Here is a 14,462-nt window from a genome sequence, read left to right as displayed (position 1 = left end):
GGGGTGCGGGGTCCCTCCCCTCTGGGGGTCACCGGGTCCTGTGGGGAGGGACTGGCTGGGGGGCAGGAGAGGGGTGTGGGGTCCCTCCCCTCTGGGGGTCACCGGGTCCTGTGTGGGGGGCAGGAGTGGGGTGCGGGGCCCTGCCTCTCTAGAGGCGCCAAGTCCCATCCAGATCCATGTTTGGAGGCTGGCTTGCGGGGGGCCAGGAATGGGATGCATGGCCCCTCCCCTCCCCTCCCCTCCCCTCTGGGGTACTGGCCCCGATCCAGCTCTAGGGCAGTGGCTAAATGTTTGGGTCACAGCCTCACCACAATGGCTGAGGACTGGATGGGCCACCAGGGCCCCCTGCTCCCCCCGTCTATGCCAGAGCTCCCATTGCCCCCTTGCCGGGCTCCCCCGGGGCAGTCGGGCTCTGGGGCCAGCTGAGCTGGTGCCGTCCCCAGAGTCTGAATTAACTTCCCAGCGCAGATCTGCCCCTCGCCTGCCAGGTGCAGCACGCAGGACTCCTGGGTTCTCTCCCGCCCTCTGGAGAGGGGGTCTGGTAGTTAGAGTGGGGGGAAGCGGGGCTGGAAGCCAGAACTCCTGGGTTCTCTCCTGGCTGTGGGAAGGGAGGGGAGTGGGTGTAGTGGAGTGGGGAGCGGGACTGGGAGCCAGGACTCCTGGGTTCTCTCCTGGCTGTGGGAAGGGAGTGGGTATCATGGGAGTGGGAAGGGGGGCTGGGAGCCAGGACTCCTGGGTTCTCTCTCTGGCTGGCTGTGTGACCTTGGCCAGTGCCTCAGGTTTCCTGCCTGACCCTGCTGCGAGGCGTTGTGCTCTCATGGTCGTGACGCCTTTTGGGGGGTGTGGGTCTGTGCCCCCCATAGCCCTTCAGACCCATCCTCGGTTGGAGTTTGGCACCGTTGTGGGGGACAGGGAGCAGTGACTTGACCCTCTGAGGCTGGGGGGTGCAGCGACACCCCCCCCCCCCACTGAAATCCTCTCCCATCCTGTCCCCCTCACTCCCCCCGCGGGGGATGTGGTCACCGGCCGGAGAACAGGAAGGCAGCGCTGGCTTCCCGGCAGCGCCCCACCACCAGCCACTTAAGGGCTTTAATAATTGAGTTAGCCGCGCACGCGCTCTGCTCCTGGGCCGGGGGAAGCGCCCGGGCGACCTGCAGGCCAGGGGGCTGGGCAGGATCCACGGGCCGGGCAGCGGGGCTGGGGTGGGAGGTGGGTTGGTTCCCTGGCAGGTGGCTGGGGCTATGATGCTGTGTCTTGGGGGGTGGCTGTGGCATGCTGCCTTGTTGCCTGTGGGGAGATCCCCACCGTGGCACAGGCAGCTGGAGGGTGGGCACCACATAGCTGGGGCTGCAGCCGGGCGTGTCCGGCCTGTCCATGTGGGTGCTGCAGCCTGGGCTGAGGCCTATGGGGGTTGTGCCCAGGCAGGGATCAGGGTGGGGCCTGAACAGGCAGGTGTGGGGGGCAGCCTGGGGTCTCACTGGTGGGACGCGGAGGTTGTTGTGTTCGGGTGTCTGGCAGCACTTTGTGTGATGCACGTTGGGCAAGACTCGGGTTGCCGTGGTGTGTTACAGGATGTCCTGGTGTATTTGTGTTTGTGGAGCTGCGTTGCACTGCAGGATGGGGTGTGTTGTGTTATGTTGCATGGCTATGTAGTGTTGCAGTGTGTGCGTGTTGCAGGATGTGGTACCACTCTGTGTGTGTTGGATGGCCCAGCTGCATTATGTTGGGGCATCTGTGTGTGTAAGGGCTGTGATGGGTTGTAGGACATTGTGTTGTGCTGCTGTGTGTATTTCTGTGTTGCTGCAAGTGTTGCACTGTCCTGGGGTGTGTGGCAGGGCCATAGGTGCTGTGTGTGGTTGTGTGCCTGGCCCTCCCCCCACCCCCTGAAGTGCTGCTCGGCCTCAGAGGCCCCGCGGGGAGGGGATCCGCTGGGAATGGAACTGGGGGGGGACATGGTGCTGCGTGTTTTCCTCGTCCTGCGCTCTGAGCTACCCCCTCCAGGGAGTGGCGTGGGGTGATGCCCTACTCTGGGGGGTTGCTGGCTCAGTGCTGGGGAGGCTCCCCTCACCGCATACATCCCTGGGCTTGGCAGCCATTGTGGGTCAAAGCAGAGTCCCCACGCCTGCCCTCCCCTCCTACGGCCTGCACCTCTGGGGCTCCTCCCCTCGTTCAACCCCAGCTAGAGGGGAGGGTGCAAAGGAAAACTCCTGAGTCCTTCTCCATTGCTGGGAGTATTGGGGGGGGGGGGGCATCTGAGCATGGGGGAAGGCCAGGGAGCCCCAATACTGGGGGTACGGTAAAAGGCAGAGTGACCCAGGGGGAGAGAACCCAGGCATCCTGGCTCCCAACCCCTCCTGCTCTAATCCACCAGACCCTACTTCCCTCCCAGAACTGGGGAGAGAACCCAGGAGTCCTGGCTGTGTGTTTAACCCTTTGCTTGCTCTCTCCCTTTCAGTCTGGACCAACGTGGAGCCGCGCTCTGTGGCCGTGTTCCCGTGGCACTCCCTTGTGCCGTTCCTGGCCCCCAGCCAGCCGGACTCCTCCGTCCAGCCCAGCGAGGGGCAGCAGCCTGTCAGTCACCCCCTGGTGTCCAATCAGAACAAAGGTGAGGGTGGGGCAACCCCATGTGGGCCACTTGAGGAGGGCTGGAGAGGGCTGTGAGCCAGCCCAGCTCCTTGCCAGCACAGGGGAGCTGCTGTCTTTTGTGTGTGACCCACCAAAATGCTGCCATGCAGCAAGCAAGGAGTGAAGCCAGCAGGAGAGCGTGGGCTGTTGCATTTCAGTGTGACCCACAAAAATGGCCCCCACTTTGCTGCTGATGGTGGGGGATGGGCATCCTTTGTGTTTCAGTGTGACCCACAAAAAGGGCCCCTCTCTGTCTGGTGTGTTCTCATGGGCTGTTGCTCTTGATCTTTGCCCCCACCAGAGCCTCCAGAATCAGCGGCCATTGCCCATGACCTCCCGGGGGCGGTGGCGGGAGCTGAGCTGGGGGCTTCCCGCCCCAACAGTCCAGCCTCAGCCCCCCAGGCCACGGCAGCGGCTGGAGGGGGAGAGGGCCCCTCCCAGCTCGAGGACGAGGCCCTGGGACCCCCAAGGCTGGACAGTGAGACAGAGAGTGACCACGATGACCCGTGAGTGGGGGAGGGGTTGAGGGACATAAGGCTAGTGTGAGGGGATGGGGGGGAAAGAAGGCTGTCACGGGGGGGTGGGGGCTGGTGTGGAGGTTTGGGTGGGGCTGGGGCTGGCAGGGGGTACGAGAGGGATGAGGGGACATGGGGCTGATGCAAGGGGGATGGGGGACAGGGAGCTGGCACAGGGGACATGGGGCTGGTGCAGGGGTTTGAGGAGAATAAGATACGTGGGGCTGGTGGGGGAGTAAGGGTTGTTTGTGGGGACATGGTCAGGGCTGGCACGGGGACATGGGTTGGGGAATTCGGGCTTGTGGGGTGGAGGCAGGGGTAGGGTTGGGGGTGCGATGTGGGGGGATCTGGGTCAGGGACCAGGCTGGGGGGAGGTTGGGGAGGGGTCAGGGACAGGGTGGGATCGAGGGGCAGCAGGGTTACAAGAGTGACGCCCACCCCACACAGGTTCCTGTCGATCGTGTCCCCCGAGATCCAGCTCCCTTTGCAGCCTGGGAAGCGCCGGACACAGTCGCTGAGCGCCCTGCCCAAGGACCGAGACTCCTCCTCGGAGAAGGATGGGCGCAGCCCCAACAAGGTGAGCGAGACTGTCCCCCCTGGCCGTGTGCATGGAACAGCCCAGAGAGACCAGCTGCCCCCCTATCCCTGTGCATGGAATGGTACAGAGACAAGTGTTCCTGCCCCCCCCCCACAATACTGTGTGCGTGGAACAGCCCAGAGAGACCAGCTGCCCCCCCATCCCTGTGCATCTAATGGTACAGAGACAAGTGTTCCTGCCCCCCCGCCAATACTGTGTGCATGGAACAGCCCAGAGAGACCAGCTGTCTCCCATCCCTGTGCATGAAATGATACAGAGACAAATGCTCCTGCCCCCTCCCCCCCCAGTGTTGTGTGCATGGAACAGCCCAGAGAGACTTGCATCTCCCCAAGGCCAAGTGCATTATCCCTACCTGGAATGCAGCACAAGAATTCACCCCCCCTTTAATTCCCACATGGAACGCGCCATTCATGCGCCCCCTCCTCCATCTGGAATGCTCCATTTTAATTCCCTCTCCATCCAAATGAAATGCTCCACAAGAACTCACCAGCCCCCTTAATCCCCCACATGGAATGTGCCATGAGAACTCACTGCTCTCTGTATTTAATACATGGAATACTCCATGAGGATCCCCCATAGCCCCCCTCCCTGCGGGAGGAATATGATTGGCTGCGAGTGTGTTGCTTGTTTGCATACTGACCCCTCCCCTAGACCTCCCCAGCCTCCCAGTAGGAGGGATGTGATTGGCTGTGGGTGCCATGTTCATTTGCATACTGACTCCTCCCTGTTCTGCAGCGGGAGAAGGACCATATCCGGCGGCCCATGAACGCCTTCATGATCTTCAGCAAGCGGCACCGGGCACTGGTGCACCAGCGGCACCCAAACCAGGACAACCGGACCGTCAGCAAGATCCTGGGCGAGTGGTGGTATGCGCTGGGGCCCAAGGAGAAGCAGAAGTACCATGACCTGGCCTTCCAGGTGCGGGCACCGAGGCAGGAGTGTCGGCGGGGGGCGCTGTGCTGCGGGGGGTTCAACGCGGGGGTCGGGGGCCCAGCATTGGCGTTAGCAGGGGGGTGGGGAGGTGGTTATGGGGACACGGTGCTGCGGGGGGACAGCAAGGGGGTTGGGGGCCCAGCACTGGGGTCAGCAGGGGGGCGGAGAGGTGGGCATGGGGATGGTGCTGCGAGGGGACAGCAAGGGGGTCGGGGGGTCAGCAGGGGAGCAGGGAGGCGGGTATGGGGACACGGTGCTGCAGAGGGACAGCAAAGGGGTCGGGGGCCCAGCATGGGGGTCAGGCAAGGCGGGGATGCGGGATATTGGGGATACGGTACTGCAGAGGAGACAGCGAGGGAGGTCGGGCCGCAGGCATTGGTGTAGCAGGGGAGAGCGGGTGAGGTGTGCGGTGTTATGGGCACGCGGTGCTGCATGTCATGCGAGACAAGCGATGTGGGGTCGTGGGCCCAGCATTGGGGTCAGCTAGGGGGGAGCGGGGGAGGCCGGTTATGGGACGACGGTTGCTGGCAGTAGGGACAGCGAGGGGTCGGGGGCCAGCATTCGGAGTCAGCAGGGGATGCTGGGAGGCGGGTATGGGGACACAGGTGCTGTAGAGGACAGCGAGGTGGGTTTTCGGAAGAGCAGCATTGGGGTAGCAGGGGGGCGGGAGGTGGGTATGGGGACAGTTTGCTGCAGGTGGGGGGCTCGGGGGAGTCGGGGACCCGGGGGGCGGGAGGCTCGGGGGGCAGCGGGGCGCCCCCTAACCTGGTCCGTGCGCAGGTGAAGGAGGCGCACTTCAAGGCGCATCCCGACTGGAAGTGGTGTAACAAGGACCGGAAGAAGTCCAGCTCGGACGCCAAGCCCTCGGCACCGGGGCCCGGTGGGGGCCCCAAGGAGGCGCGGGAGCGCAGCATGTCGGAGACGGGCACGGCTGCTGTGCTGGGAGGTGAGACCCCCTCTTCTCTCTCCCCCCCGTGGGTCTCCCCCCACAGCCAGCTCAGCCCCTCTTCTCCCCCTGTAGCCTCCTCGGAGATCCCGGTGCTGGCGGGGCCAGAGGGCAAGACAGGGGCCCCAGGGCACGTGCCTGGGGAGCGGCTGATCCACGTGCCGGGGGCTGGGGTGCAGCGCCCCCGGGCCTTCTCCCACAGCGGGGTGCACGGGCTGGATGCCGGAGAGCGGGACAGCCAGGCGCTGCAGGAGCTCACGCAGGTACCGGGGGGCTGGGAGTTTGGGGGGCGGGCTGGGGGCTCATGGTGGATTGGGGTCTGGGTGGGTGTATTGGGTCCCCTGTGGGGAGACTGTTTCTGGGTGGGGGGCTGTGCTGGGCAGGGGAATGGAATCCCTGATGGGGCAGAGGGTTGAGGGTCTGGGTTGGGGGGCCCTGCTGGGAGGAGGTGCGGAGGTCCCAATCCTCAATCGCTCCTTGCTCTGTTGGAGATGTGTTCCAGCCCGTCGCCCTACCCCAGCGGGAAGGGGCAGTATGGGGGGCCGGGCCCCTCAGGGTCCCCATTCGCAGCACCAGGTGAAGGTCCCCGGCCCCCCCTGCTGCCGCCGGCCCCCCGCACCGCCCGCTCCCAGCGCGTGGCCAGTGAGGACATGACAAGCGATGAGGAGCGCATGGTCATCTGCGAGGAGGAGGGGGACGATGACGTCATCGGTGAGCCCCTCCCCAAAACCCCCAGACCTCCCGGCCCCCTCGGAGCCTGCCCAAAGCCCCGGACTCCTCACTGCCCCCTGAACACCCCTTAGCCCTGCCCCTGTGGCCCCGCTGTATGGCTGCACACCCTACACCCGTGTCCTCCCCGGCACAGCTCCTCAGGGAGGGGGCGGATCTGGGCAGTGAGGGGGGGCCTTGGGGCGTCACTAACTCTGCCCCCTTCTGTCCCCCAGCGGACGATGGGTTCAACCCGCCCGACATCGACCTGAAGTGCAAGGAGCGGGTGACAGACAGTGAAAGCGAGACCTCCTCGGGCGAGGAACCCGACGGCAAGGTGGGGGCTGGGGAGCAGAGGGAGCTGGGGGGATTGATGGGGGGCAGGGAGAGGTAGTGAGGCTGTGTGGGGGTTGATGGGCAGGGAGGGGCTGTGTGGTGGTTGATGGGGGGCAGGGAGAGGCAGTGGGGCTGTGTGGATCAGTACCTAACCTCCCCCCATGTCTCTCTCTCTGCCCCCAGGGCTTTGGGCAGAAGCTCTTCTCCCCAGTGATCCGCTCCCCGCCACTGCCCCCCTCCTCGGGTGCCTTCGCTCCCTGCCGCCCTCCAGCTCCCCCTGAGCTAGACCTGCCCCACGGCCCCGACCAGCCCCCTCTGGCCCAGCCCTACAGCCCCTTCTCGCTGGCGCTTGGCCCTTTCAAGGCCCAGGACTCACGGGGGCCCCGGCCCCCTGCCCCACCGCCTGCCAAACGCCCTGAGCCAGCCCCCACCTATCGCCGGAAGCGGGCTGACAGCGCTGGAGGGGCCGAGCCCAGCGCTGCTGGGCCCTCGGTCATCTCCTCCCCTGGGGGGGTGCTGCAGGCGCTGGTGCTGCCAGAGCCGGGGCGCCTGTCTGCAGGCACCGTGCTGGTGCCCGCCCCCTCACTCAGCAGCTGCGGGGGGGCGCCGGGCCTGGTGCGCACCGCCTCCACCGTGGTCACCAACGTGGTAAAGCCGGTCAGCAGCACCCCCGTGCCCATCGCCAGCAAGCCCTTCCCCCGGGGGGCGGGCGAGGGCGGGCCCCTGCTCAGTCCCCCGGCCCTGGAGCCGGCCCCGCCGCCCCTGGCCGTGCTGGGGGGTGCCAAGCCGGAGACCGTGCCTGTGGGTCGCATCAGCCTGCTCTACGCCGACAAGAAGCCCCTGCCCCCCGCCAGCCAGGCCCCCTCCCCCCACGTGGTGGTCGGGCCGATGAGCAAGGTCCCAGCGGCCCCGGGAAACGTGGTGACCAACCTGCTGGTGGGGCAGGCGGGGGGCGCGGCATCCGGGCCGGCCCCCGTGACCGTGCTGCCGCCACAGCCCTCCGTGCAGTTCATTACCCAGAACCCCCCGGGGGCCAGCCCCAATGGGCCGGTGCCCCTGGGCATCCTGCAGCCTCAGGGCCTCCTGTCGGGGACGCCAGGCAAGGCAGGGGGCATCACCCAGGTGCAGTACATCCTGCCCACCCTGCCCCAGCAGCTGCAGGTGGCCGGGGGCAAGGGGGCAGGGGCCGGAGCTGCCAGCATCCACTTCACCCTGCCCCCAACCAGCAGCAAGGTCCTCGCCACTGCACCCCACGGCCTGCCCATCCTCCAGCCCGGGCCCGGCAGTGCCAGCACAGCCGTCACCGTCGTCTCCACCACGCCGAAAGGTGAGGGGGGTGCCGGCCCCAGGGTCTGGCTGGTGTATGGGGTGGGGGAGGCGCAGGGGCCTTGTTGGCTCGGGGGTGGGGGATGGCGCGGGGGGGCTGGCTGGGGCATGGGATGAGGCAGGGACTCCCTCCCCGCCCTTATGCGCCCCTGTTTCCCCCTCAGCCCAGTCGGTGTCTCCGGTGCAGGCTCCGGGCCCTGGCGGCTCGGCCCACCTGGTGCAGGGGAAGGTGCTGGTGCCTGTGGCAGCCCCCCAGGTGACGGTGCGGCCCGGGGGTGGGGCCGGCCCGATGGCCCAGGTGGCGCCACCCTTCGTGCCCCTGCAGAACGGATCCCAGCCCGCCAGCAAGGTGAGTGTGTGTCTGTGCCGGGGCGGGGAGGGGAGGGGGGCGGCTTGGGGGTCCCTCTCACCCGCCCTGTTCTGCCCCCCAGATCATCCAGCTGACGCCGCTGACCCCCGCGCCGAACAGCGCTGCCCTGGCGCCCCCCCTGAGCCCCGCCACAGCCCTCGTGGGACCCCCCAGCCAGGCCCAGAAGGTGCTGCTGCCCTCCTCCACCAGGTAGGGACCGGGGCAGTGGGGGGGCAGGGCTCTGTGTCCCGCCCCTGCCTGCCAGTAACGCTTCCCCCTCTCTGCCCAGGATCACCTATGTGCAGTCCACAGGCGGGCACCAGCTGAGCCTGGGCACCTCAGCCTCCCCCTCGCAGCCTGGCGCCACCCCTGCCGCCACCTATGTGCAGGCCCCCGTGGGGCCGGCCCCCATGGCCCTGGGCTTCACGGCCATCGGGCCCAGTGGGCCAGCCATTGTGCAGCCGCTGCTCTCGGGTAAGGGTGGGGCTGTGAATGGGGGGGGCGATACTCTCAATCCAGACCCCTGCTCCCCCCGTGTTTGGCGGGGCTGGCTCTGGTGTGTTGGTACCAGGGAGGGGCAGATAGTTGGGTCAGGGAAATGGTGGGGGGGTGGGCGGGCTGGGACTGGGTTGGGTGACCTGCGTGGTGCTGGTGCCAGGTGGGGGGCTGGTTTGAGGGCACCGGGGGGCACAGGGGCTGGCAGCAGATGGTGGCAGGGGGCTGGGTCAGGGCTGCAGCCAAGGGGCTGGTGCCAGATGGGAGCAGGGTTTGGGGTGGGGATGGTGCTGGATGGGGTCAAGGGCAGGTCCGTTCGTCCATCCGTCTCACCCTTGGTGTTTCTCTCCCCAGGGCAGAGCCCCCTGCTGGCTCCAGGGCAGGTGGGGGTTTCCCCGCTGCCCAGCCCCCAGCTGCCCCCCTCCTGCAGCGGCCCGGTGATCACGGCCATCTACCCTGGCCCCCCGAGCGCCGGCCCCACCCCATCACCCGCCCACGGTCTCGTCTACAGCGTGGCCAGCCCCGCTCCTGCCCCCATCCTGCCCAAGGGGAGCAGTGCCGGCAGCCAGGGCACAATGGGGCCTGGACCCATGGGTATGAATGGGGTGGGGCTGGGTAGGGACCCACTCCAACCACATGGCCACAGAATGGGGGCGGGGCTATGGAACAGGGGGCGGGGATGGGCATGGCTCCACCCACATGGCCACAGAATGGGGGTGGGGCTATGGAATAGGGGGCTGGGCATGGCTCCACCCACATGGTCACAGAATGAGGGTGGGGCTATGGAACGGGTTGGGGCTGGGCAGCACCCCACACACGTGGCCACAGAATGGGGGTGGGGCTATGGAACGGGGGGTGGGGCTGGGCAGGGCTCCACCCATGTGGCCACAGAATGAGGGTGGGGCTATGGAACGGGTTGGGGCTGGGCAGCACCCCACACACGTGGCCACAGAATGGGGGTGGGGCTATGGAACGGGTTGGGGCTGGGCAGCACCCCACACTACGTGGCCACAGGAATGGGGGTGGGTCTATGAACAGGGGGCTGGCTGGCAGGGCTCCACTTGTTGGCCACAGAATAGGGTGGGGCTATGGTAGCAGGGGTGGGGCTGGTCAGGGCTCCACCACATGGCCACAGGTATGGGGGTGGGGCTTATGTATGGGGGCACACTGGTCAGAATGTGGGTGGGACATAGACAGCGAGGCCGAAGTTTGGGCAGATCCCCAACCACATGGGTTATGGAATGGAGGAATTCTTGATGGGTATGGGCTGGGGGCAGAGTTTATGGGGTGGGTAGTGGGGTAGGCTCCACCTCATGGGTATTGGAACCGGAGCTGGAGGTTTGGGGGAGGTGAGTGGGAAGTCCCTGTGGCTCCTGACCCCCACATGACACACTCTCTCTCTCTCCGATCTCCTCCCCCACAGGGCCTCCTCGCCTTCCCCCAGCAACTGCCCGGCCCCCCGCCCCCCACCGAAGCCCCCCCAGAAAGTGAAGGCCGCCATCGCCAGCATCCCTGTGGGCTCCTACGAGTCCACCCCGTCACCAGGCCCCACTCGGCCTCTGGGGGGGCAGCAGATGGAGCCTGGGGGCCCCCCCCGTGTCCCCCGGGAGCTGGAGAGCCCCAGGGAGCCTCCAGAGCCGCCTGCCTCCTCCTCCCCGCCCCAGCCCCCTCAGCCCAGGCCAGCTCCAGAGCCAGAGAGCTGGGATGGGCGCCCCCCCTCGCCCACGCCCCCCCAGCACCCACCCCCTGAGGCTGAGAGCGGTGAGGGCTGGAGCCAGCGGGAGGCAGTGCTGGGGCCCAGTGAGGAACGAACACCCAGAGAGCCGGCAAGCGCCCCTGGAGCTGCCCTCGGGGGCAAGGGGCCCGAGACGGTGAGTGACTCCCCCCATCATCTCCTCACCCCACCCACTGCCCCCTGGGGAGAAAGGGGCCCGAGACAGTTAGCAACCCTCCCATCATCCCCCTGCCCACCCTCCCACCTCCACCCACTGCCCCCTGGGGGGCAAGGGGCCTGAGTCGGTGAGTGACCCACCCCCCTTTCCTCCTGTCTCCCATTACTCCCTGATCTCCCCCAACCTCCCCCCCCCAGGCCTTTCCTGCCACTGGTGCTAACGCTTCTCTCCCCCGCAGACCCCCCGGGGGCCTGTCTCTCCCGACTGGAGGGTCCCGGGTCCTGAGAGCCGCCCTGAAGCCCCAGCTCCCCCTGCTGGCCCCTCGTCATCCTCTGCGCTCAGTCCCACCCCCGCTGGCTCTGGGGATGGGTCCCGGGGGGCAGGTCCCACCCCCGGTGTGCCCGAGGGCCCAGAGCACAAGGAGGGGGCAGGCGGCAAGAAGGTGAAGGTCCGGCCTCCACCGCTGAAGAAAACCTTCGACTCGGTGGACAAGTGAGTGACGTGGGGGTCGGGGGTCACATGGCCTAGGAGTCAAGGCAGGGGCAGACACCTGTTGCCCCCATCTCAGAGGACTCTCACTCCTGGGGTCAGGCTGGGGGGAGAGGAGGGGACCCCAGCATCTGGAAGAGCCGGTGCATGACGCGCCACACCCCTCCCTCAGCAGGGTTCTGTCCGAGGTGGATTTCGAGGAACGATTCGCCGAGCTGCCCGAGTTCAAGCCTGAGGAGGTTCTGCCGTCGCCCACGCTGCAGTCCCTGGCTACGTCGCCCCGCGCCATTCTGGGCAGCTACCGCAAGAAACGCAAGAACTCCACCGGTGCGGGGGGGGCTGGGAGTCAGGAGTGAGGGGCACCGGCGTGCGGGGGGCCGGGAGTGAGGGGCACCGGCGTGCGGGGGGCTGGGGGTCGGGAGTGAGGGGGTCGGGAGTGAGGGGCACCGGCGTGCAGGGGGCTGGGGGGCGGGAGTGAGGGGCACAAGCAGGCCCAGGGGGGCAGAGGCCCCATGCAGGAGGGGATGGGGGACTCATTAACCCTTCGGCCTCCCCCAGACCTGGACTCCTCCACCGAGGACCCCATCTCGCCCAAGCGGAAGATGCGGCGCCGCTCAAGCTGCAGCTCGGAGCCCAACACGCCCAAGAGCGCCAAGTGCGAGGGCGACATCTTCACCTTTGACAAAACAGGTGGGGCCTGGGGGTGGGGCCTGGCCCGGGGGCAGAGCTGGAATGATGGGACGGGGATGGGGTGTGGCCTAGAGGAAGGGGCAGGGCAGCAGGAAGGGGCGGGCTCACCCTGGGGCAGGGCTGGTGGGAAGGGGCGGGGCTCACGCAGGGTGGGGCTCCCTGGGGCGGGGGCGTTGCCAGCAGGAAGGGGCGGGGCAGAGGCTTATGGCCTCTCCCTCCCAGGCGCGGAGGCAGAGGATGTGCTGGGGGAGCTGGAGTATGAGAAGGTCCCGTATTCGTCGCTGCGCCGGACCCTGGACCAGAGGCGGGCGCTGGTCATGCAGCTCTTCCAGGACCACGGCTTCTTCCCCTCAGGTCAGTGCTGCCAGGGGGTGCTGTGCTATGGGAGTGGGGTGAGGGGGCTCCCTAGGGGGTCCCGTGGGGCAGGGAGCGGGGCCAGGGACTCCGTGCGGCAGGGAGCGGGACTAGGGGCTCCATAGGGGCTCCCATAGGGTATCTCCAGATGTAATGTACGGACAATTGTGGGCTCCTCTGTGTGTTGAGTCCAGGAGTGGGGCAGGACCCTGTGTCCTGGCTAGTTCCAGCCCTGGCAATTCTGTAGCCCAGCGTTGGGGGACGCAGGTATCTCCTTTGTGTCCTGTACCAAACTGCTGTGTGGCCCCACCTTAGCCACCGCCCAGTGCCAGCAAGGGGTCCCCGCTGAACTGGCCCCCGCCCCACAGGGACCACATCTCTGCACCGGCGAGGGGTCCCCGCTGAACTGGCCCCCGCCCCACAGGGACCACATCTCTGCACCGGCGAGGGGTCCCCGTGGAACCGGCCCCCGCCCCACAGGGGCTGCGTCCCGGCACCAGTGAGGGGTCCCTGTGGAACCTGACTCCACGTAACTGATGTGATGTCTCATCTCCCGCAGCCCAGGCTACGGCCGCGTTCCAGGCCCGCTACTCCGACATCTTCCCCACCAAGGTCTGCCTGCAGCTGAAGATCCGCGAGGTGCGGCAGAAAATCATGCAGTCGGCCACTCCCACAGAGCAAGCGCCCAGCACACCCGAGCCGGGGGGCCCGGGCAGTGGCAGTGCCGCAGAGGGGCAGCCCCCAGAGCCTGTGCCCCCCCAGGACTCAGACCCAGGGGCGGAGGCTGGTGGCAGCACCAGCTGGGACAATAGCCAGACGTCTCCCCCGGGGGGCGCCGCAGGCAGCAGCAGATGAAGGGCCTTGAGCAGCACGGCTGGAAGCAAAGCATTCTGGGAGCTTCGCCCGCCTTCCTGCTACACCCCAGCCTGACTGGCTCCCCCGGGATGGTCCACTCCGCCATGGACTGCAGTGCCCCCCTGCAAGGATGGTCTGCTCTGCCACGGGCACCAGCGCCTGCCCGCCCCTCAGCTGAGATGGTCTGCTCCACCATGGGCACCAGCGCCTGCTCCCCACAGCTAGGATGGTCTGCTCCGCCGTGGGCACCAGCACCTACCCGCCCCTCAGCCGGGATGGTCTGCTCCGCCACGGGCACCAGCGCCTGCCCGCCCCTCAGCCGGGATGGTCTGCTCCGCCACGGGCACCAGCGCCTGCCCACCCCTCAGCCGGGATGGTCTGCTCTGCCACGGGCACCAGCGCCTGCCCCCCACAGCCAGGGTGGTCTGCTCCACCATCAGCATCAGTGTCTGCCTCCCCCAGCCAGGATGGTCTGCTCCGCCATGGGTACCAGCACCTGCACCTCCCCACCCCCTCAGCCAGGATGGTCTGCTCCACCATGGGCACCAGCACCTGCCCCCCACAGCCAGGATGGTCTGCTCCGCCACAGGCACCAGCGCCTGCCCGCCCCTCAGCCGGGATGGTCTGCTCCACTATGGATGCCAGCACCTCCCCCCAAGCCAGGATGGTCTGCTCCACCACAAGTGCTCCTGCTTCCCCCTCTGCCCCCAGCTGGGATGGTCTGCTCCGCTATACCAGTGGCTCCCCCCATCCCCATGGTGGCACCCAGACCCACCCATTGCAAGCTACTGGCCCCGCCTCTGTCACCGTGGGAACTGCGGGGGGGACATGAACACCTGGAAAGTGACGACTTTTAATAATGTTAAATATTTTGAGACCTGATGTGCTCCTGGCTTGTGTCAGCCTCTGCCTGACAGGCTGCGCCCCCTGTTATGCTGGGGGTGGGAACTGCCAGGCTCCACCCCCTGTCATGCTGGGGGTGAGGACAGGGTTGGGCTCTGCCCCTGGCCGTGCTGGGGGTGGGAACTGCCAGGCTCCACCCCCGACCCTCAAGCTGCCTAAGGGGCCAGCGATAAATCCAGGATCTGTCCCCCACCCACTAGCAAGGCCACCCGGGGGCAGGGGCAATAGGCCATGGGCCCCACAGGGGCCCCCACGACAGTTTTTGGCAGGTCCTTCAGTGCCAGCGAACACCCCCGGAATGAGTGAAGGACCCATCGCCGAAGACCCCAGGCCCCCCGAATCCTCTTGGCGGCCCTGCCCACAGGCCCCCTCAGGGGCTCTGGCTTAGCCCAGCTGGTCATCCTGCTCCAGGGGAGCTGGCACCTGGTGCAGTCCAACACCCCCTCAT

At 67.3% G+C, this 14,462-nt stretch overlaps 1 protein-coding gene across 1 annotated transcript in view; it reads left to right on the top strand.

The window, feature by feature from the left end:
* Positions 1-13,993, top strand: part of CIC (capicua transcriptional repressor) — a 36,532-nt gene extending 22,539 nt beyond the window's left edge. The window contains exons 3-21 of the mRNA XM_075071401.1: positions 2,456-2,605; positions 2,927-3,131; positions 3,588-3,717; positions 4,474-4,656; positions 5,452-5,617; positions 5,693-5,880; positions 6,109-6,328; positions 6,562-6,662; positions 6,845-7,988; positions 8,152-8,336; positions 8,419-8,546; positions 8,626-8,810; positions 9,186-9,591; positions 10,255-10,702; positions 10,962-11,215; positions 11,388-11,539; positions 11,771-11,902; positions 12,125-12,256; positions 12,816-13,993. Coding sequence (XP_074927502.1) covers positions 2,456-2,605; positions 2,927-3,131; positions 3,588-3,717; positions 4,474-4,656; positions 5,452-5,617; positions 5,693-5,880; positions 6,109-6,328; positions 6,562-6,662; positions 6,845-7,988; positions 8,152-8,336; positions 8,419-8,546; positions 8,626-8,810; positions 9,186-9,591; positions 10,255-10,702; positions 10,962-11,215; positions 11,388-11,539; positions 11,771-11,902; positions 12,125-12,256; positions 12,816-13,111 — 4,805 coding nt within the window. The 3' untranslated portion in view covers positions 13,112-13,993. The remainder of the gene's footprint in view (positions 1-2,455; positions 2,606-2,926; positions 3,132-3,587; positions 3,718-4,473; positions 4,657-5,451; positions 5,618-5,692; positions 5,881-6,108; positions 6,329-6,561; positions 6,663-6,844; positions 7,989-8,151; positions 8,337-8,418; positions 8,547-8,625; positions 8,811-9,185; positions 9,592-10,254; positions 10,703-10,961; positions 11,216-11,387; positions 11,540-11,770; positions 11,903-12,124; positions 12,257-12,815) is intronic.
* Positions 13,994-14,462: the final 469 nt, after the last annotated feature.

This window comes from Chelonoidis abingdonii, chromosome 11 (genome assembly GCF_003597395.2).
Source record: "Chelonoidis abingdonii isolate Lonesome George chromosome 11, CheloAbing_2.0, whole genome shotgun sequence".
In the NCBI taxonomy this organism is placed as follows: domain Eukaryota; kingdom Metazoa; phylum Chordata; order Testudines; family Testudinidae; genus Chelonoidis; species Chelonoidis abingdonii.
Note: the sequence above shows the minus strand (reverse complement) of the source record. Positions and strands in the feature narration are given on the sequence as shown.